The sequence below is a fragment of the Xenopus tropicalis genome, chromosome 10 (genome assembly GCF_000004195.4).
Source record: "Xenopus tropicalis strain Nigerian chromosome 10, UCB_Xtro_10.0, whole genome shotgun sequence".
NCBI classification, from domain to species: domain Eukaryota; kingdom Metazoa; phylum Chordata; class Amphibia; order Anura; family Pipidae; genus Xenopus; species Xenopus tropicalis.
This window is the reverse complement of record NC_030686.2, coordinates 16,640,077-16,662,075: the sequence shown is the minus strand read 5'-3', so window position 1 is coordinate 16,662,075 and position 21,999 is coordinate 16,640,077. Positions and strand designations below refer to the sequence as shown.

At 42.6% G+C, this 21,999-nt stretch overlaps 1 protein-coding gene across 4 annotated transcripts; it reads right to left on the bottom strand.

Moving 5' to 3' along the window:
• Positions 1-586: 586 nt before the first annotated feature.
• On the bottom strand, positions 587-18,094 carry cyb561 (cytochrome b561). 4 transcript variants are annotated; one of them, XM_012971625.3, is made up of 6 exons: positions 18,046-18,094; positions 8,850-9,076; positions 6,586-6,684; positions 6,375-6,478; positions 3,826-3,974; positions 587-1,345 (listed from the first exon to the last, which is right to left on the bottom strand). In XM_012971625.3, exons 2-6 carry the CDS (start codon positions 9,046-9,048, stop codon positions 1,156-1,158), a joined length of 741 nt encoding a protein of 246 aa, XP_012827079.1. In that variant the 5' UTR covers positions 9,049-9,076; positions 18,046-18,094; the 3' UTR covers positions 587-1,155.
• Between the last annotated feature and the right edge of the window lie 3,905 nt (positions 18,095-21,999).

Below are 21,999 nucleotides of genomic sequence, written 5' to 3'. Positions count from 1 at the left end.
TGAGACTCCTTGCACAATCGGCTAAGAGTTTCTATGTTCTCCCCATGTCGGGTTTCCACCTGAGAAACATCAAGCAGTTTAATTGGCTCAAGATAAAATTGCCCCTAGTGTATGTGTGAATGTGATAAGGAGCTTAAGGCTGATGCCAGACGTGGCGTAGGGCTGATATTTTCGGCAAGCGGAAAAACGTTTGGCGAAAATACAGCCCTACGCCTGCTACTTGTGCCTGCACCCGAATGAATGAGATACACTCGGGTGCAGGCACATGTAGCCGATATACGCATGAAAACGGAGACTTTGCATTCTCTTGCGTTTTCATGCGTATATCGGCTACATGTGCCTGCACCCGAGTGTATCTCATTCATTTGGGTGCAGGCACAAGTAGCAGGCGTAGGGCTGTATTTTCGCCAAGCGTTTTTTCTGCTTGCCGAAAATATCAGCCCTACGCCAGGTCTGGCATCAGCCTAAACTGTAAGCTCTATTGGGGCAGGCACTATAACCCCCAGCACCCTCTTACAGCTGCCTGCCTTCTCTTCTTTTCCAAAAGATTTATGGATTAAATCTCCCATAAGCAAATAGGCAGAAGTGCATGTTGAACATTTATTAGCACAGACATCCAGTGGATACAATTGGCACATAACCTAGGAGTGGAAGTAGAGCGCAGAAGGAGGACACTCACAAAGATGTGGGCAGGGGCATCAGACTGATGATTAAGCCTTACTTCTCCTTTAACACTTCAGAATGCTAGCTGTCAGGTGACTGGCCAGGAATAAACTTGCAATAAATATGAATATTTCCCATAGACAATCTTCTAAATAATTACCTTTTTTCCATCCTGGCACTTAAACTGCATTCTGATGCCGGGATCAGTGGCCTTGGCAAGCAAATTACAGTGGCATGGTCTAACAGGGTTTGGTTGTCAGGAACTGTTGAACAAAATTGGCACAGGCTGGCACCCATAGGTAGGTGTGGGCACAACAGCATTTTTAAGGCTGCATCTGTGTAAATGTTGCTTTGTCAGAATCCACATCCCATAGTAGTCCCGGTATAGGGACAGGTAGCAGTGAGGGTCCCAGCTGTACATAAGTTACAATCACAAGCAGCATCAGAGGTTTCGGACAGTAGAGCGCGTCAGTCTAAGCTCGGCATAGTGGCTCACTGATCAGTTGGGCTGTCTCCTTCAGTGAGGGTCTTAAAGTCCATGGAAAGGGCCTGCTCCTCTGGAAGAGGTGGGCGCCTCCATTCCTCTCGTGTCAGGATGTAGGCAATAACTGCTCCGAATACCACTAGCAGCACTCCCAGTGTGTTGACCAGGACGCCCTCTGCTGGCCGTTGTGAGTAGTCCCTGTTTTAAGTATATATTTTAATAGTTTGTAATATATCATGTATACAACACGCAGTATGTTCTGCATATATCTATAGACAATAAGCTCTATATATAATATATTCATCCTTATTGGTATTAGAAAGTAACTCATACAAGTCACCAATTGGTGTTTATTCCATTTACAAAAAAAAGTTATACAGGAACTCTGAGTATCACTCATGTATTATAAGGGATAATGTACTGTAAATTATAAGGATATTAGAAATTAGTGAGGGATTCTGTGACCATAAAAAGGCACTCGGAACTCTGAGTGTCTAATACATGAGTGATACTCAGAGTTCCCTGTATAACTCAGCCTGCAGCCTTGTGCCTTTATATGGGCACAGAACCCTCAGTGACTGCTAATATCCTTATCATTTACAGTAGGGGGTACATTATCCCTTATAATACATGAGTGATACTCAGAGTTCCCTGTATAACTCAGCCTGCAGCCTTGTGCCTTTATATGGTCACAGACCCCCTCAGTGACTTCTAATATCCTTATCATTTACAGTAGGGGGTACATTATCCCTTATAATACACGAGTGATACTCTGAGTTCCTTGTATAATCTAGCCTGCAGCCTTGACACACAAACACTTTTTGCATAGACCGTACAAAGGACGGTTACTTAGATCTCTCCCTGACGTGCCCTTTCCCTGCACAGGTGTGGCACCCTCCAGTTATTTATACACCGTGAGGCGAAGCCTGACCAAACAATAGCAAGCAGCCAGGGCTCTTTGTTTAGAAGTTGAATAAGTTCCTACCCAAACCAAACTAAAAGTTGTACTGATCAGTGCAGAAAGAAGGGAAGATTGATCCCGGCTCATACTGTGTGGGCAAGGCTAGCCAGCGCTAAGATCTGCCAGTGCGGTGGATTTCTATAAAATATATAACCTCTCTCCTGAGGGTTCTGTTGCATGTTTTGTGCAATCCCAGTCAAAATGGATTATATCTAAATAGAACTTGTATAGTGGGGCTAAGTGGAATGTTTTTTTTTTTTGTATCGAAAATGAAGCTCCATCTGCAAGGCTGCTGTGTGTGCTAGGTATTAAGCCCTGTGTTGTAGTTGCTCTTGTCTTTGTGTGTAGCAAGTCCACTAGCCACCAGCTGCCATGCCACAAATGTCCCAGTGTCCTCCTTTCAAACCAGAAGCAAACTAGCCTGCCATAGTATTACTATGAATAGGTAGCTCTTTTCTACTGGTGTTAGCAAATGGGATACAAATATTACAAGCGACATTACCCAAGAGCTTTAACAGAAATCATTTCCTCACCACCCACGCAGGAGATGTGTCAGCCGCTGAAAACGTAGCTTTAACCTCTTCAACTTTTAGTGTATTATAGAATGGCTAATTCTAATCAACTTTTCAATTGGTCTTCATTATTTATTTATCGTTTTTTAATTACTTGCCTTCTTTTTCCAAACTTTTGCAGGTTTTAAATGAGGTTCCCTGACCCCCAGCAGCAAAAAAACTATTGCTCTGTGAGGCTACAGTTTTATTATTTTTTATAATTTATTTTTCTATTTAGGCCCTCTCCTAGTCATATACCAGCCTCTCTTTCAAACCACTCCCTGGTTGCTAAGGTAACTTGGACCCTAGCAACCAAATAGGTGCTACAACTCCAAACTGGAGAGCTGCTGAACTAAAAATGGCTAACAAGAACAAAGTATGCACACTTCAAGACAAACACACCACTGAATAGAATCAATTGTACTCTATATTAGAAGTCACTGAGGGGTCCTGTGACCACGCAGGAGGCTGCAGGCTGAGTTATACAGGGAACTCTGAGTATCACTCATATATTATAAGGGATAATGTACCCCCTACTGTAAATGATAAGGATATTAGCAGTCACTGAGGGGTTCTGTGCCCATATAAAGGCACAAGGCTGCAGGCTGAGTTATACAGGGAACTCATAATTCATGAGTGATACTCAGAGTACCCTGTATAACTCAGCCTGCAGCCTTGTGCCTTTATATGGGCACAGAACCCCTCAGTGACTGCTAATATCATTATAATTTACAGTAGGGGGTACATTATCCCTTATAATACATGAGTGATACTCAGAGTTCCCTGTATAACTCAGCCTGAAGCCTTGTGCCTTTATATGGGCACAGAACCCCTCAGTGACTGCTAATATCCTTATCATTTACAGTAGGGGGTACATTATCCCTTATAATACATGAGTGATACTCAAGGGGATAATGTACCCCTACTGTAAATGATAAGGATATTAGAAGTCACGGAGGGGTTTTGTGACCATATAAAAGGAGTGTTCTGGTTACTCATAATATGCTTGTATTAAACAGCATATAGAGCAATATCCTCTAAACAGGATGGTTAAGAAAAAATTCAGCAAGGTTCTGTATGTAGTTTGGCCATTCTTACAGCACATGGATAAGATACTACTGAGTCTGGCTATACAGAAAAAAGTCAGTATTAGAATATATACTTACGAAAACATTTTTTCAGTGAGACCAAGCAGACTGGTAGCAATGGAGCTTAGGAACAAGGCCCGGCCAAAGAATTCATGCAGAGGCTTAAATCGACTCCTGTATGTATAGGCCACGCCGGGTACAAAAAACAGAAGGAACCCAATAATCCACTGGCAGAGAAAAAAAAAAAGGGGGAACAGTGACAAACAAGCAGAGGGGTTGGATTTAGATTGAAAGTGTCTACTAGTTTAAGGGAATGTCCCTATTCATGATTGATATTTGGTTTCTATTTATTTATTATTTTTAACTAGATTGGAATGTTAGGGTGGGGACAAGGCTAGAACACTCCCCTGTGCATCTCTGCAACTGTACGTTAGTTGGAGCTGCTATGTGACTTGGGAGAATATTCTGGGCACGTCTTACCTAACGGGAACAGCATGACATAAGAAAATACAAACATACAGACAAGCAAATCTAACAGCCCACATTAGATGGGAGAGGGGCAGGTGGATCGGGCAGCTTGGGAGAGGGACAGGCAGCGCGGCTGGGCTTCAGGGGGCTCTCAGACATGCAGTGGGGCGGGGAGGCAAGCAACTTCTGGTAACTGAAAAGTAGAGAAAAAAGTAATAAAGAGAAGATAGAAGTGAAAAATGACTTCTTTGAAATGTAAAAACAGAGGGGACTACAAGGAGAGAACAAGGAGAGGGGCAGAGAAAAATCACTGTGTGATGGGAAAAAGAACAATAATGGCTAAATAACGTGGCTAGGTTTAGAAGGAAACGTGACAGAAACAGAACAAAAGGAAAAGTAACCTTGAAAGAAGTGAAATAAAAATGTAAAGGGTAAAAGAACAGACAGAAAGGGAACAGAATGGAAAAGAGGCCATTGGATAACAAGATGAGCCATAACTACATGTGTATGTTATCATCTCCATGAAAGGAATGGCTTTTTATCATGGGAGAAAATACAGTGTTAAAGATCATCTTAGTATAAAGTTCATCCAGGGACTCATCTGATTGCCCACATGGAGTCAGGAAGGAATATTGAGGCAAATTGGAGAGGCTTTAGATGGGTTTTTCTCCTTCTTCCTCCAACTAGCAGTTATGCAGGTTTCACTTAGACCAAAAGGTTGGATGTGTATCTTTTTTTTTAACCTAAATTACATACAATTATTTCATTATGGACCTTTAATGCTGATGCATTGGGATTGGAGGGAATGTACCCCATTATAATGTCTAACCAGCAGAAAAAGATCAATACAGTGAGAGATATTTGAATTTTCAGCATTACCAATGCAGTCACTGCAGGGCTTTCCCTCCAACAGGTTACACAGTGCTCCTGGCCTACAGCCCCACATACCTTGCTTTTTAGCAGGGAGAGAGTCAGGCAGTGCTTGGGGAGATGCTAGAATCTCAAATGTTATAATATGCTTGGAGTGCCTGTGCTCACTGCTTCTTACTATATCATGTATTTCTGACGCCAATGCCCACTTTGTTTTATTGTATATTGTGCTCTGTGTGCCAGTATTTACTGCTCCTTACTGCTTGTGCTGCTGTTATCCATTGATTCTTGTGTATGCACTTAGGTGTGCCAGTTCCCTTTGCTTATTACTATATAATGTTCTGTATGGTGCTTGGGGTGCCATAATTTGGTTTTCCTGAAAATGTGTTGAAAACACAAGTTAAAGTGGGTGGAGTCAAAGAGCGTGGCCACAAAAAGTGGGCATGGTCAGCATTTTACATGCCCCGCAAACCCTCTGACTCCTTCTGCTGCCCCTGCTTATTATACTAAGGTTGCACTGTACCTTTTAAAAAAACAAAACAAAAAAAACCTGGAAACCGAAAGTGTTACTGTCACTGATATGAAGTCCCCTGAAAGGGAGCAAAGTCCAAGGCAGCTAGAACAGTTACCTATAGTAACCATGCTCTTTGCCAGACAAAATTCAGCAGCCTGAATCTGATCCAGGAGGAAAAAAGTAATAATAAAATATGTATTTGTACTCAGTACAGAGCAGCATCTTTCCTTGGGATGTTATAGGTGCATACTGCACAGTATGATAGATATTTATTCTTTTAATTTAAAAAAAAAAAAATAAAAAAAAATCACATTTCCCTTTATAAAGCACTAATGGAAAATTCTATTTTTTTTTCCCTTGAATGCACTCCCCCCTCTTCACCCTATAAACAAGGTTATTTATTTACAAGGGATAATAATCTCTGTTATAAATAAACCTAAGATGCTGCCTGTGTTGGGCTTTGTGATAAGGAGCAGCTCATTACAGAAAGGGATAACCTATGGACTGGTAATTCAAGCAAATTCCACAGAAAAGGAAGCCGGACAGTGAAATGGGTTTTATTTTTGGGTTATATTCGGGTTATATATTTTTTTTTTTATTTTTTTATTACTTATCCAACGGTGGGCTTCAGACATACTGGGAATGCTTTAGAGAGGAGCATCCCAGTCTCAAGATGTGACTTTACTTCAGGGGACTTATGAGGAGTACAGGAGGTGGAGAATTTATAAAGGGTGGAAGTCAGGGCTCAACAGAAAGGGAGTTTGTTGCAACTTACCTGCAAGATGTACAAACTGAAGGTGGTGATCCCACACCAACTATGCAAACTGTACATATCTGCGTACCCATTGGCTTTGTGGAACTGGAATACAGCTATGATCCCTGCAGGAGAGAAAAGAAACATCTTGCTTACAATATGGGTATCAAGCCAATCTCCCACCTAATGGATTATTCCAATTTCCGTATCTCCAGCCCAGAACAACACCTACCCACGAGCGAGATGACCAGAGCCATGACGTGCAAGACCCCATGCAAGATTTTGGTCGCTCTTTTTGTCTCATGTCTGAACACTCGATATACCAAGAGAGCTGGAGAAGCAACAATAATAAAGATTAGTAGTTGCAGCCTTCTCATTCATTGGCTCAGGAATATCACGTGACAAGACTATACCCACCATAATATATAGACTGTTAATAAATGGCATTTACCAACTAACCTGACAGAAATGCTTAAAGGCCAAGGGAAGCCACCAGTTACCCTGTTTTTGTGGCAAATGACCCTCCCCTCATCCTAGTCCCTTATATGAACAAGGTCATGTACCTGTTGACCAGTTTTTTGCTACTCCTAACCAATATGGCAGACTACTGACCCATGAACAAGGCCAATATTACAGCTTTCCTGATTAATAGCAGATCTCAACCAGGAAGGTTCTAAAATCCCCCCCCCCCCCAATGCTGCCTGCCTACCTTCCTTGTGCAGCCATCTTTAATCAGTGCAGTCAGACTAAGGAAAGCAAGTGTCTCACTGATTTGCAGGGTTAACTGCACCTATATTAGAGAATTAGCCCAAGGGAGCAGCAGCTTTGGTCAGGGGAAATATTAGCCCAGGTCAGAGAATGTTGTAGCTTATTTAATTAGGGATGGCAGCTGTCTAACAGCTCCAATCATAATTGTTCATTAAGACTGCAGAGTGTTATTCCCAGAAATGGCTCCAGGCTCACCGCACAAATCAGATTTTCTTGCAACAGACGTGACCCTGTCCTCGGCGTCGCATTGGTGACTACAAGCAGGGTGAGTGCCATTTCTCCTTCCCCAACCATCATCTGCACCTAACCCCATCCAGACCTATATCCAGTAATCTACAAGTAAACCCTTAGTCTTATCGATAACCCCCCCCTGTTGCACTTAATCCTATACGGCAAAGCAGAGACGCTAGGGTACTTAGGTGGTTATATGTACCGGATAGTCTGGCACCACCCATGCATTGTGGGCAAAAGGCAAAGTCCATTTCTTATTTGTACTGGGATACACCAAATATCATACAGCAGCCCCCTGCTATGCCCACCATGCCTTTCTCTCTGCTATTCCTGCCTGACACACTGTTATCCCCGTGTAGGCCAGCCCAGCACTGACCATGCATGTGAGTAGGAAGCTGAATATGAAGCCTGCTATGTATTACCCTAAAATACTGCACTGTCCATTTTCCCACAACACATTGGTATTTCTGCCTAAGCCCAAAGAAAAGTCATCAACTAAACCCTGCCCTCAAGCCTCACATTTGCCACACCCTGTACAGCTTGATTTAAAGGCCAAAAACGCAACAAACAAATGAAGTAGGATCCTGATGACATCTTTTCTTTGGAGGAATTTCTGCTACAAATAATATTAAAACCAGTGAATGTCTGTTGGAAAATCCCTTAGAATTACATGATTTCATTAGGCAAATATTTATATTTATAAATATTTCAGGGTTTTCATCCCTGTTAATTTAAGCTACTTTGCAATTGGTCTTTTGATGATGATGTATGAATTTTTTACTTCTATTCTGGACTCCAGCCTGGCATTTAAACTACTTTATTTAGTGGCCATAGCAACTAGACATGTAGCAGTAGGCAAGAGTGCTGCAGGTATCCACTTTAAAGACCTAGCACTGAGCCGCGCTACACAGGGCTCATAATTGGATGGAGGGCTCACAGTTCCATCTGGACACCCAGCAGGTTGTCACGCAGTACATGGCAAGCTTCAAGGCTCACAATATACCTTATTCCCTTTCATGTATAACTGCCAAAGGCTAAGCCTTCAATGAAACCAGCTCATAAAACATATTCTGACTTTTGAGGTAATGGCCTATTTGTCTAATGGAGCCAATATGAGTGTGTTACTGGCTTACCCTGCAGTAACAAGCTTTGCCCACAGTTGCCACTGTCTTGTATCAAAAAGCCAGAAGGTGGCCTGGCATGATACCACAGGGGGACCAGACCATTCAAAAGTTTCCCATTTTCCCAGTTTAGAAAAAACTTCCCCCATATAGCATGTACTAAAGATATCAGTGAAATGGAAGCATAGTTTCCCTTTAAAATTCTAATGGAATTCTAATGTAGTAGGGACAACTTTTCCCCTGGTTCAGTAACCAATAAGATGCATGCTACAACAGTTCATTTAAAACATCTGTAACTAATCTTTGAATGCTACAGATTACTATTTTGAAGAGAAACTCAGCCATTGTTGTACCCCACATGCCAGGGCACACTTACCTTCTCCACACAGAAACACCATACCAAGGACCATGCACAGTGGATGAACATTAAATTGAAGGGGGCCACTCCAGGAGAAACCGCCTCTGTATTGCGACAGCCAAGCTCCGGTTATAGCCAAAACAGCGATGCCCAGGATCTGGGACCCTGCCACCAGGTACGGCATGAAGCCGATGTTCTGACTGAGTGCATTCTCCATGGCTGAGATGGAAGGTGGAGGTTAGACTCTGTTGGAGACAGGAAAACAAATAGGGTTCATATTATGATTTAAAAATCCTAAATTAGAATCTTCACCTTGGACAGTGGTGGAACTTGTAGTTAAACTAAACCACTCCCCCCACCTAACTTTTGCTTTTTTCTGAATTTAACGAAAGGCTTCCAAGCAATATGTTTGCTTTCTTTGCCCAGCAGGAAGGATTCCAGTTCTGCTGCTGGGTAATTGCACTAATGCACTCACTGGGATGTGCCAGACACACTAAAACATACCCTGGGGATTTGTGTAAAAGGATACTGCCATTCCATAATCCCCCCTTGCATTATAATACCACTTTACTCTGCATTAGCTGTACTAACGTTTGCAGGTTATCTGACCCATTAGAGATGTAGGTTTTTATAGTTTCTATGTTCCGTACACCTAGTTACTGTGTCCTCTTTATCTCTCTCCCCCCCCTCCTTGCTGAAGATACAGGGAGCCCAAGAAGCAGTTTAGTCAATGTCAATGAGCTATTCCAACCTGCCTTCCACTGTGTGGCAAAGTCTCTGATCATGCCTGTATACCTAGTGTACCTGCCATAAAGCAAGACTGGGCTCCCGTTTGCCAGAAAGAGTCATATTCCCCCATGCAAGAATAAAAGTGCCAATAACTTTTCCTGCAGTTTAATAAAATGTTCAACCAAAATGTCACTATTTTACACATTATTCTTTGGTACAAGTAGTTGCATTTTGTGCTAATGATAGTATTCCTTTAGGAACAAAGACACATTACTGGTATCTGGAGTACCATCCGTTATACACAGTGCTCATGGGTATATACCCAGATAACATATGGCTAAGAACAGAGACCCCCCCCCCCCCCGGCACTAATACATTTTGGGGGAAGAAAGAGATGATTTGCGGATATAACATTTGCCCAACAAGTTAAACAGCTTTAAGCAGTAGATAACACCTGTAAAATGTTGCCTTCCAGGAAAATATGTGGAAATACTACTTTACTTACATTAGGAGGAATACTCCCGCAGGGTTGCCAGGGGGCCGGAAGGCTGGAGAGTAGAAGCAGACAGAGTTGCCCAATAGTGCCTATGTGCTGCCCTAGCTTGCTCTGGCCAGGTGTGAGGGGGGGGGGGCTCCGGCGGGGGATGAGGCTGATAAGGGAGGGCAGATGGTGTGTGTGTGTAGGCAGCCCCGGGGCACAGAGCTTACAAGTGCGTCTATCAGCTGAGCGCAGGATCCGTGTACAATAGGGATAAACCAATTACAGAGCCTCTCTGCTCTCTTTCAATTTGTTTCACTCTGAAATAATGAGATTGTAGCATGGGTACAAAGGAGGGGGGCGCTAACTGGGGCGCATACTGGGGTACTCATAGAAACTATGGATTTGTGTGGTTTAGTGAATAAGCAGAGATATAAAACTACAGCCACTTAGCTTGTGTATTTCCTGGTAATCACCCTGTACAAACTGATTGTAACTCAGTCTTGCTCAGAAAGGGTTAATTGTCTCCCCTGTATATCACAACTGGGGATTACACACTGATTCCCACAAAGAATAACCAAACCCAGATACATGGATCTACGTCACCTGGGGTCTAGTGACAAAGATGGCAGCCAAATGGATACGGCTGTTTTTTTTTTTAACTGGTAACAATGAAAATGTATATATGTACAGGTATGGGATCTATTATCCAGAATGCTCAGGACCTGGGATTTTCCGGCTAAGGGATCTTTCTGTCATTTAGATCTTCACACCTTTAGTGTGCCTAAAAATAATTTAAACATTAAATAAACCCAATAGAATTGTTTTACCCCAATAAGGATTAATTATATCTTAGTTGGGATCAAGTACAGGTACTGTTTTATTATTACAGAAAAAAGGGAATCATTTAACCATTAAATAAACCCAATAGGGCTGTTCTGCCCCCAATAAGGGGTAATTATATCTTAGTTGGGATCAAGTACAGGTACTGTTTTATTATTACAGAGAAAAGGGAATCATTTAACCATTAAATAAACCCAATAGGGCTGTTCTGCCCCCAATAAGGGGTAATTATATCTTAGTTGGGATCAAGTACAGGTATAGGACCCATTATCCAGAATGCTCGGAACCAAGGGTATTCTGGATAAGGGGTCTTTCCGTAATTTGGATCTTCATACCTTAAGTCTACTAAAAAATCAATAAAACATGATTTTTTTTTAAATAGAATTGTTTGGGAACAATTACAAGGTACTGTTTTATTTCTACAGAGATAAAGGAAATCAGTTTTAAAATTATGAATAATTTGATTAAAATGGAGTCTATGGGATACAGGCTTCCCGTAATTCGGAGCTTTCTGGATAATGGGTTTCCAGATAACGGATCCCATACCTGTACAAGGTTCTGTTTTATAATTACCGAGATAAAGGAAATCATTTTTATGTAAATTGTAATTATTTGCTTATAATGGAGTCTATGGGAGATGGCCTTTCCGTAATTCGGAGCTTTCTGGATAACAGGTTTCCGGATAACGGATCCTATGCCTGTACTGGCACGTGGGAGTTCCTTTCTTGGTGCTCACCTGGCAATTTCTGTTTCCATTCTGGCAACAACAGAAGCTTATCTCGCTATCTAAATGGCTCATAAAGATTTACTGCACTGCTGCTTGTAATGACTGCAGGTAAAGCCGGCCACACACGCACTGATGATTTACACGATATTCCATGCGTGTATGGCAGATCGACGAGACAACCGTTATCACAAAAGCAGCGGATATCGGCCATCTCGTTGAATTTTTTGCCTTTCTGTTCTCTTTCCAATATTCAAATAGGGGTCACTGACCCCAGCAGTTAAAAGGACATTGCTCTGTGAAGCTGGCCATACACGCACTGATAATATCGTACGAAACCTTGTTTCGTACGATATTCGGTGCGTGTATGGCATGTCGGCGAGTCGACCGATATCGCAGGAAGCTGCTGAAATCTGTCGACTTGCCGATCGCCCAGGTTAGAAAATTTTGATCGGGCGCCATAGAAGGCGCCCGACCAAAATCTGCCGTCAGGGCTGAATCGGCAGAAGGAGGTAGAAATCCTATTGTTTCTACCTCCTTATCTGCTGTTTCAGCCCTGAACGGTGTGTGGCGGATCTGACAATGTTTCGTGCGACCGGTGGTCGCACGAAACATCGTCAGATCGCCACGTGTGTGGCCACCTTGAGGCTAGAATTGTATTGTTACTTTTTATTAATTATCTTTCTATTTAGGCCCTCCTCTATTGGTATTCCCATCTCTCTTTGAAACCAGTGCCTGGTTGCTAAGTTAAATTGGATCCTAGCAACCAGACAGCTCCTGAAATTCCACATTGGAGAGCTGCTGAACAAAGAGTGAAATAAATAAAAAAAAACTGAAAATAATAAAAAAAATTAAGACCAATTGCAAATTGTCTCAAAATATCACTATATCATACTAAAAGTTAACTTAGAAATGAAAAAACACCTTTAAAGGGGATGGAAACCCAACAAATTATATGATACAGTAATTATAACTCTTCTGTGTGTTTAAAGCTATTTGCCATTGAAAGTGGTATTGTTTTGCCCCTTTCTGCACTGCTGGCTCTGCCTTGTGAAATAATGTAGCAAGTCAGCCTTGCCATGTTAAAAGCACTGGAAATGTGTAATGAAAGTACAGTTACACTGACATTTTCTTTAATTAGGTAAAATGCTATTTTGGGGTTTGCATCCCCTTTAAGGGGACATTTATTAAGACATGGGTGGATTTTGAGCATTTACCTCTGTTGGGGGGGGGGGAGGGAGGGAATACTTGAAATCCCACACACCATGCACTTGTATGGTAATTGTGGGTGTGCTTGCTTAAAGGAACAGTAACACCAAAAAAAATGAAAGTGTATAAAAATAATTATGATATTATGTACTGTTGCTCTGTGCTGGTACAGCTGGTGTGTTTGCCTCCGAAAGACTACTATGGTTTATATAAACAAAGCTGCTGTGTAGCCATGGGGGCAGCCATTCAAAGGAGAAAAGGCACAGGCACATAGCAGATAACAGATAAAGCCCCATTATATTCTACAGAGCTTATCTGTTATCTGCTATGTAACCTGTGCCTTTTCTCCTTTTTTTCCAGCTTGAATGGCTGCCCCCATGGCTACACAGCAGCTTATTTATATAAACTATAGTACTGTTACTTTAGCAAATACACAACTTTACCTGTGCAGGGCAACAGTACATTATATTTTAAATACTTTAAAGGAACAGTAACATCAAAAAATTAAAGTGTTTTAAAGTAATTAAAATATAATGTGCTGTTGCTCTGCAAAAAACTGGTGTTTTTGCTACAGAAAAGCCACTGTATAAATAAGCTGCTGTGTAGCCACGGGGGCAGCCATTCAAGCTGGAAAAAAGGAGAAAAGGCACAGGTTACATAGCAGATAACTAGTAGATAAGCCCCATATAATGGGGGTTTATCTGTTATCTGCTAAGTAACCTGTGCCTTTTCTCCTTTCAATGGCTGCCCCCATGGCTACACAGCAGCTTATTTATATAAACTATAGTAGTCTTTCTGAAGCAAACACACCAGTTGTAGCAATGCAGGGCAACAGCACATTATATGGTTATTACTTTTATACACTTTCATTTTTTGGTGTTACTATTCCTTTAATACACTGTCATTTTTGGCATTAGTGTTCCTTTAAAGGTGGTTTGTTGTTTAGAAACTGCAGTTAATAAATAACATTCTCCGTCCAACCCTTCAGCCTCGGACAGAAGTGAAATCTGGCTTTATACGGGATCATTTCAGATGGAAAGTGTTTGGGAGTTTTTCTCCTAATTTTCTCAGCCATGCACTTACAGACTTTATGGCACCCGTACAAAGGGCTGACATTTAAATTTTAACCCATTATATGTAACCCTATTTTTACCAAGAATGAGAGAGAAGCTGGAGGGAACTATTTATCAGGTATGAAGATCTAAATGATGGAAATATCCTTTATGTGGAAACCCCCAGGTCTGCATAACAGACCCTATGCCTGTATTATTTTTTCAGTATTTACACTCAGTGCAGCTGTTTGTGGGGTTTGTAGTTGATAATGGGAGGCTGCACACCTATGGGTAAGTGATCCCCAACCAGTGGCTCGGGGGCACCATGTTGTTCACCAACCCGTAGGATGTTGCTCTCACTGCCCCCAAACCAGGGAGTTATTTTTTAATTCCTGACTTGGTGGCAAGTTTTGGTTGAATAAAAGCAAGATTTACTACCAAATAAAGCCCCTGTAAGCTGATAGTGTGCATAGAGGCCCCTAATAGCCAATCCTCCATGAACTTTTATGGTGCTTGTGTTGCTCACGGTGCTGACTGTGGCTCACGAGTAAGAAAGGTTGGGGACCTGTTTTAGGTTGTGTTTCATACAATTATTATTGTGATTATCCCAACTATCTAAAGGTGGCCACACACGTGGCGATTTGCGATCTTTCGTGTGACCATCAGTCTCATGAAAGATCGTCAGACCCGCCACTAACCTTCAGGGCTGAAACGGCAGATAAGGAGGTAGAAACAATAGGATTTCTACCTCCTTCTGCTGATTCAGCCCTGACGGCAGATTTTGCTCAGGTGCTTTCTATGGCGCCCGATCAAAATCTTTTAACCCGCCCGATCGGTGAGTCGGCCGATATCAGCAGCCTCCTGCGATATCGGCCGACTCGCCATACACACACCGAATATCGTACAGCATTTATATTGTAGTGTCACCCACTACAGCACTTACATTTGCCCATTTGTGTCTGTTAGTTACCCCTCCCATATAGATTGTAAGCTCTATGGGGCAGGGACCTCCTTCATCTTGTGTTTCTGACTCTTATTGCAACTGTACCTTGTATTTATTGTTGTACTTTGTATTTATCCATTATCTTTAACCCCATTTGTATTAATGTATTCTACTGTACAGCGCTGCGTACATAAGTATTGCTTTATAAATAAAGACATACATACAACGAGGTTTTGTACGATATTATCGGTGCGTGTATGGCCAGCTCAACAAGCAGCATGTCTCAGCCAATAAGATGGGAACCCTGGATGTAACCTGTCACCAATTGCCTTTCTGTGCAGCCTTACCTTACAGGTACCACGCACATAAATACCTTGCAAAACCCTTTGGCAGAAAAAAAGCCCTTTTAAGCCCAAATGTTGTGCTCCTGAGTAACAGTAACTGGCCCCACAGCAAAAGCCTGAAATTCAGTAAATATATAGTGGGCCCCCCAGCAGCAATACCTATGGCTATGCCCCCACACATGCTGCCTTACCATTCTGTACAAAGCAGGTTATACAACACTACTAATTACTGTTAAACCAAATTTGACAAAGGACTGTTTTTTCTCTATAGAGCCCCAGGGGCCACACCGATACACCACTAACATGTCCACCCTAAACCCATTGTATACAGTTCCGCACACTTAAGGGCGCCTAAACATGGGTGATTCATAACACTAATGATAATATTCTCAATATAAAAAGGGGGGGGGGGGGCAGCGCCCTATGAGTGGCCCCAAAGGGCAGCCAATGACAGGTAAGCGGGCCCAAAGGGCAGCCAATGAGAGGTAAGTGGGCACATTACCCGGACACTTACCGTGTGCCCTATATCCGCCCGTACGTGTGAGAGCCTCTGTCATTCCCCGCGTCCCGCTGCCTGCGCTTCTCCGCTCTGTCACTGTGAGTCCGGCAGCTCCCAGTCCCACTGTCCCTCCCTGTCCGTGTCACACACCGGGACCTGCTGGGGGCGGAGAGTCCACAGAACTTCCTAGCTGTGACGCTACAGGGCGGAGCTTCAGCTCACCTCGTCTCCATAGGAACAGCAGCTAGTTCCTATGTAAACAGACTGTGTGTGCCTGTCCCTCAGTGTTTATAAACTGTGTAGTGAATGAACACCACATAATTGTGCCATAATAGCAGTAATGCAGATTATCCATAGGCTGCACATAGCAGGGGCCACAGCATTCCCTGACAGGCACAATATGGCACATAACTATAATAGAAATGAATTCTCACCAAAGCTGGCCATACACCTTAAGATCCACTGATCTTTGCATGATCTGGCCACCTATGTTCTGGGCCAAATTGCACTGACCTGATCTTAAAGATTTCAATAAAGAAGATTTTTAATTAAGAAACAACCTGGCGCTCCGCTCCTATTTCTATTTTTGCTGAATGATTTTGCCTGGATGGGGGGTGTAAGGTGGCGTGACAGCACGGTTGAAACACACACTGGTCGCTATTCTGGTGAGTGCTCCCCTGTATTTGTTCTTACACGCAGGACCATTGCATACCTCCCAACATTTGAAAAATTAAAAGAGGGCCAAAAAGATTTGGGGCGTGCAGCGCGGACATTTTTGGCCACCCCCACTTTTGTGGCCACACCCAAATTACCACACCCCATTAAAAAAAAAAATACTCCTTTTATATAGTTGAAATGGTGGGATCAGATGCAAATGTGCTATACCCTCATACTGTACTACCTAAGGAAAACAATATAGCAACTCCTACATTAAAATACAAATATAGAGAGAAGGCAGTCAGTTATAAGTGAGTTATAACTATGTACCAGTTTTTCCCCCCCATACACAGTAGTCCCCTATACACAGTAGCCCCCTATACACAGTAGGCCCCTATACACAGTAGCCCCCCATACACAGTAGTCCCCATACACAGTAGCCCCCATACACAGTAGCCCCCTATACACAGTACCCCCTATACACAGCCTGTCGCGCTGTATAAGGAGCCGCGGCTTCAGCCAGCGCATCCCGCTGTGCTGGATAGTTCAATAAATGTCCCGCAATGCAGGACATTCATGGAACTATCCGGGACAGTGGGATGCGCCATAAAAATCGGGACTGTCCCGTGAAAAGCGGGACAGTTGGGGAGTATGCCATTGGGAGAGGAGCTCGTCAATGCATTGATGCTGCCAAACAGGATTTTCCAACCTAACAGAGATATATTGGTAATTTTATGGAGGTCCAATACATAGCAGATAAGTTGCTGACTCTGTCTGATCAAATTGGCATCTTAAGGGTAAAGGTGGCCATACATGGGCAGATTTCTGCTGCGATTTGGGTCCTTCAGATCGATTCAGCAGCTTATCTGCCCCAACAGGCCTACCTGACCGATATCTGGCCTAAAAGTGGGCAGATCTTGATCAGGCTGGTTTAATTTTTCCATTGGATCAGATACTGCATCAGCTCATTGATGCAGTCCTCGGTCCAGCTGCACATATACCAGCCATTTTAATTTGTTAGTGCTAAACGGGAAGATCTGCTTGTCTGGTGAGCTTACCTTAAGGCCCCATGAGGTGGCTGCCTGTACAATTGAAAATTCTTCTCATTGCCCATTATTATAAAAACATGCACAAGACTAAGCAGCCGTAAGTGTAAAGGATGGGTATGTTACAGGGGAATAGGGTCCCCACATATAACCCAGGGTATAGCTGGCCATCTGGAAGCACTGAATCAGCCCAGGTTCTTGCATGCAGCCAAGTCTCACATTTGTTGGCAGATATCGGCTTCATGTGCCCCAGGCGGGCATTTTCAAGTGTATGGGCGTGTATGGCCAGAGTGAGACTGGGTTATATGCAGACCCTATTCCCCAATAACGTAACTTTACACTTAGGGCTGCTTTATCACATGCATGTCTTTATAATAATGGGAATTTCAAATATATATGTACCATCACGCAGGCACTGACTGGACTGACCAATGCTAGAGGGACTGTTGAAAGATTTAATCACTGTTCACTATTTACTGGGCCTGTAGGGGGGGCTTTATTTAAAATGCCAAGGCCTATTTTGATTCTCAGATCAGAACATGTGGTGTTGTATAATACATACATATCCCCAGACAGATCTATCCTCAGTGTATCCTAGTAGCAGCGAATGTCCATGTCCCATACATAACGCCCAACTGTCTCTCTCTGTTTCTAACTAAAAGCCCACAGCCCTGCATCATATCGACCTACCTGCTGCTGCAATTTGCACTTCCGTTCCATCAAGAGTTTCCAATGTGTAATAATAAATACAAGATAGATACAGTTGCAACAAAGACACAAGTGGATGGAGGTCCCTGCCCCGTAGAGCTTACAATATATATATATATATATATTTTTTTTTTTTTTTATTTATTATGTTTATGTTTCTTTCAAGCTTTCAAACAAGGGTCACTGACCCTGTCAGCCAAAAAAAACTATTGCTTGGTGAGGCTACAGTTTATTGTTACTTTTTAGAAAGGTTTTTCTATTCAGGTTTCCGCTTATTCATTTACCATCAAATGGTTCCCTGGTCGCTAAGGTAACTTGGACCCTAGCAACCAGATAGCTGCTAAAAGTTCAAACTGCAGAGCTGCTGAACAAAAAGTAAATGAACTAAAAAAACTGCCAAAAATAAAAACCAATTCCAAATAGTCTCAGAATATTATTTTCTACATCATACTAAAATTTAACGCAAAAGTCAACAACCCTGTTACACTTGCATGGCTACAGTCTGAATCTGCCCTAATGCTGCCTTGGGTACAAGGGAAGCCTGTATTTTAACTTGATAATAACCAGGCATTAAGTTCCTGCCCATATAATGCCCATAGTGACCCAGATACAACTTGCCCAAGGTTTAAAGACAGACTCAAGAATTACACCTTTATTGGCCTAGTATCAGGTGCAATAATGGTGAAATTCTACAATAAAAACTTGCCTTGTGCTATGGAATAAGGCCAGCTGTACATAATACACATATAACATGGCTCCCCACTGTCTCTAAAGGAAGAAAAGAAATCTGCACGTGGAGAGCGTTTGTCTTTCCATCACATCGCAGTTTGCCTTCCTGCTGTGGCTGACGCACTTTACAGGCTAAATGCTGGTAGAAAGACAAGAAGAACCGGCTTGTTGTGATCTTGTTTCAGAAATCTGGGTTTGGCCCTAGCCATTAGCCAGACTGGACCACTAAAGGCAGTGGCCAGCTCTGCACTAGCGGAGACTTTGTTTCCCACAATGCCTTGTGAACTACAGCTATGTTATTTACGGCACATATAGTCGGGCCCAGCAGTGCACAGAACAACACAGCACAGAAAAATACTGCTTTTCAGTCCCAATTACAGTTAGTCGTCATTTTGTAGTTATTGTGTATTTCATTTATTCTTTCAACAATAAGCAGCTCATTGATCCTTTACTCCTGGGTAATTGTGGCCAAACTGGGCACCAACGAGCAGATCTTTTAATAGGTCATGTGACCTATTTAGCACAAGTTTGAGGTGGGATCTGGTGCGATTCCCAGTATTTGGCTTCCACAGATAAATAGCAACTTGTATACCATAACCTTTAAAGGGGATGTGAATACTTCCCCCTTTGCACATTTTTTTGGGCAAAAAAAGAGCCAGAACCCTAGTACCTTCCATTTAAGTCAATGTACGCAGGAGGGGATTGTTTCAGGTAACTGAAAAGCGAAGTGTTGCAAAGTGCCAGGCTGTGCATTCAGCCCTACCACCCATGTAATAAACTCCTCCTTACCTGTTAACCCAAGACACAGACAGCAGCTTGGAGAATAGAGGGGCTTGTTAATACCAAGCTCATTATCTGATTTGTACTTTTTGATGATAATTTTAATAAAGAAATAAGTAAAATGGATTTTACATGGTCACCCAGTGATGTTTCCTGGTAACACCCTAACTGATAAAGCACCACCCACAATCTTTGTTGCTCACTACCCTGCAATCCCTGCCCCCTACTACCTAAAAATTGCATCTTGCATCTGCTGGGGCCTCCTGTTATGTGGCCCCTGACTGAGGTACCACCTGCATCCCAGTGATGGCTGCCCTGGGCAGTGTTGGACTGGGGTGTGCGGGGCCCACCAGGGCTGCTAAAAAGTACACCACCTGCAAGCAAAACACCACAGCCCCCCCCCCCCCCACATGTGCACCTTATACTAACTTTTGCTGCGACTGGGGAAGGGGTTTTTTCCTGGTGTCCCGCCGGCGACGGCCCAGTTCAACGCTGACCCTGGGCAAAACCCATTGTCAAACTGCCCCAGTTATAATGTTTATACTGAACACCAGTAGCAACCCCAATATACCCAAAATACCCAAGATCCACAGGCTGTGTTTAATACAGTTGTGTAGTAGTACTTGGTCTGAGTAAGTACTGATCCTCCCTCCTCACTTTCCAAAGGGAGAGCACAAAAGATAATTTTTGAAACATCATTTCATCAATTAATAATGATTATATCGGTGCATAACCTGTGTGCAAAGTAATGATGGATGAAATGAGTCAAATAGTTCCAAAATGAGGCTTGGTGTCCAGAGTGAGGCTTGAAACACACTAGTCCATAAAAGTCCTTAATCCAATGTGTTTGGTATTTTAACCATTTGTGTCCCTTAAGTATTATTATACCAGTAGACATATCACATTTTTGACCCGGAGTTACCTAGCCTCATTTTGGAACTAATGGACAGCATGGGACTCTGGGAATGGAAAACGGGATTTTGTATTCGTTAGAAAAGGTGTATGTTGCACTTTTGGCTATATCCTGATGGCAAAATGTTGATGCGTAGATGGCCAAAATAAAAGGGGTAGTTCACCTTATTTAGCTTTCTGTTTAACAACTCTCCAGTTTGGAATTTCTGCACCTATCTGGTTGCTAGGCTCTTGTTAACCAGGCAGTCATTTGAATGAGAGACTGGAATATTAATAGGAGAGAATAAAAATGAGAAAGATCAGTAATAAAAAGTCACAATGATAAGAAAATAGAGAATAGGTTTTGGCTGTTGGGGTCAGTGATCCCCATTTGAAAAGCTGAAAAGATGCAGAAGTGGAAGGCAAATCATTTAATATACTAAATAAATAATGATGACAAATTGTGAAGTTGCTAGGAATAGGGTATTATGTAATGGATTAAAAGTTAAATTCATTTGAGGGTAAACCATCCCTTTAAGTTATTTTCTATCTGCCTGTCACTGCCATAGGCAGAGCAGTTCCTATACTATTCTATGGCAAGTGATGACAGGCAAGGAAAGGGCATTTTGGCACCAGGGTTATAGCAGGTAAAATGCCACTTGTGCCTTAGTCCTTCTGACTAATTAGTGATGCTTATTGGATATTTTGGACAGACTACCATTACCTTGAAGCTTGCCTTGGATATAATGGATTTCTTATTTCTTTGGCGATCCAAATTACAGAGAAAACCCTTATCTGGGAAACCCCAGGGCCCAAGCTTTGGGAATAACAGATCCCATACATTTATTTTTCAATACTCATTATGGGTTTCAATCTAGGGAACAGGCCTGTGTGGCCGGACCCCAGCAGAGCTCTGAAAAAAAAAAGCAAGGTAATGTGTATCGACTGTGGCTATCTTGGCTATACCAGTGACTGGTGTTTTAATACATGGTTTCTTACAATCCATACCCTGTTCTTCCTGTTTAGATTCCAGCTTTCATAGACACATAGCAGGTTCATCCCAAATGTTTTTTTTTTTTTGGGGGGGGGGGGGGGAGAAACTGACTTTTTTTTGTATGCTGGAGGGGGAAGAACAAAAACTGGGCTTTAAGATAGGCCCTGACATTTTAAGTACACAAGGCCCAAACAGCCCCCCACTAGCCCAATCAATAGTGACTGCCCATGGCAGCAGCCCCTCTAGGCACAGATTGCCAGTCCAGGCCTGGTAGTGGGCCCCCTTGCTCCTCAGTCCATTAATTAATACAAAAATCAGGGCCCTTCATTGGTTGGACATCACCTATATATATTTTATATATATATTTTTCTTCCTGGATGTCAAGTTTCCCCTTTACTACAGACGCAGGAAGAAGGGTTTTTCTTTAAAGCAGCCGTATATATTATAGTATGAGCTCCCTCCAGGCCGGGAAGCGGCAGCTCAGGAACTGTCCAAGTGCTGAACTGCTATTTAATCACTTTCTGCTCCTGCCTCACAGGATT

Coding starts and splice junctions, on each gene's coding strand:
- cyb561 (XM_012971625.3), bottom strand. CDS start 9,048: ATGGAGAATGCACTCAGTCAGAACATCGGCTTCATGCCGTACCTGGTG. Junction 6,685..8,849: donor GGTGTTTCTGTGTGGAGAAG/GTAAGTGTGCCC, acceptor TTGCTTCTCCAG/CTCTCTTGGTATATCGAGTG. Junction 1,346..3,825: donor CTCACTGAAAAAATGTTTTC/GTAAGTATATAT, acceptor TACTTAAAACAG/GGACTACTCACAACGGCCAG.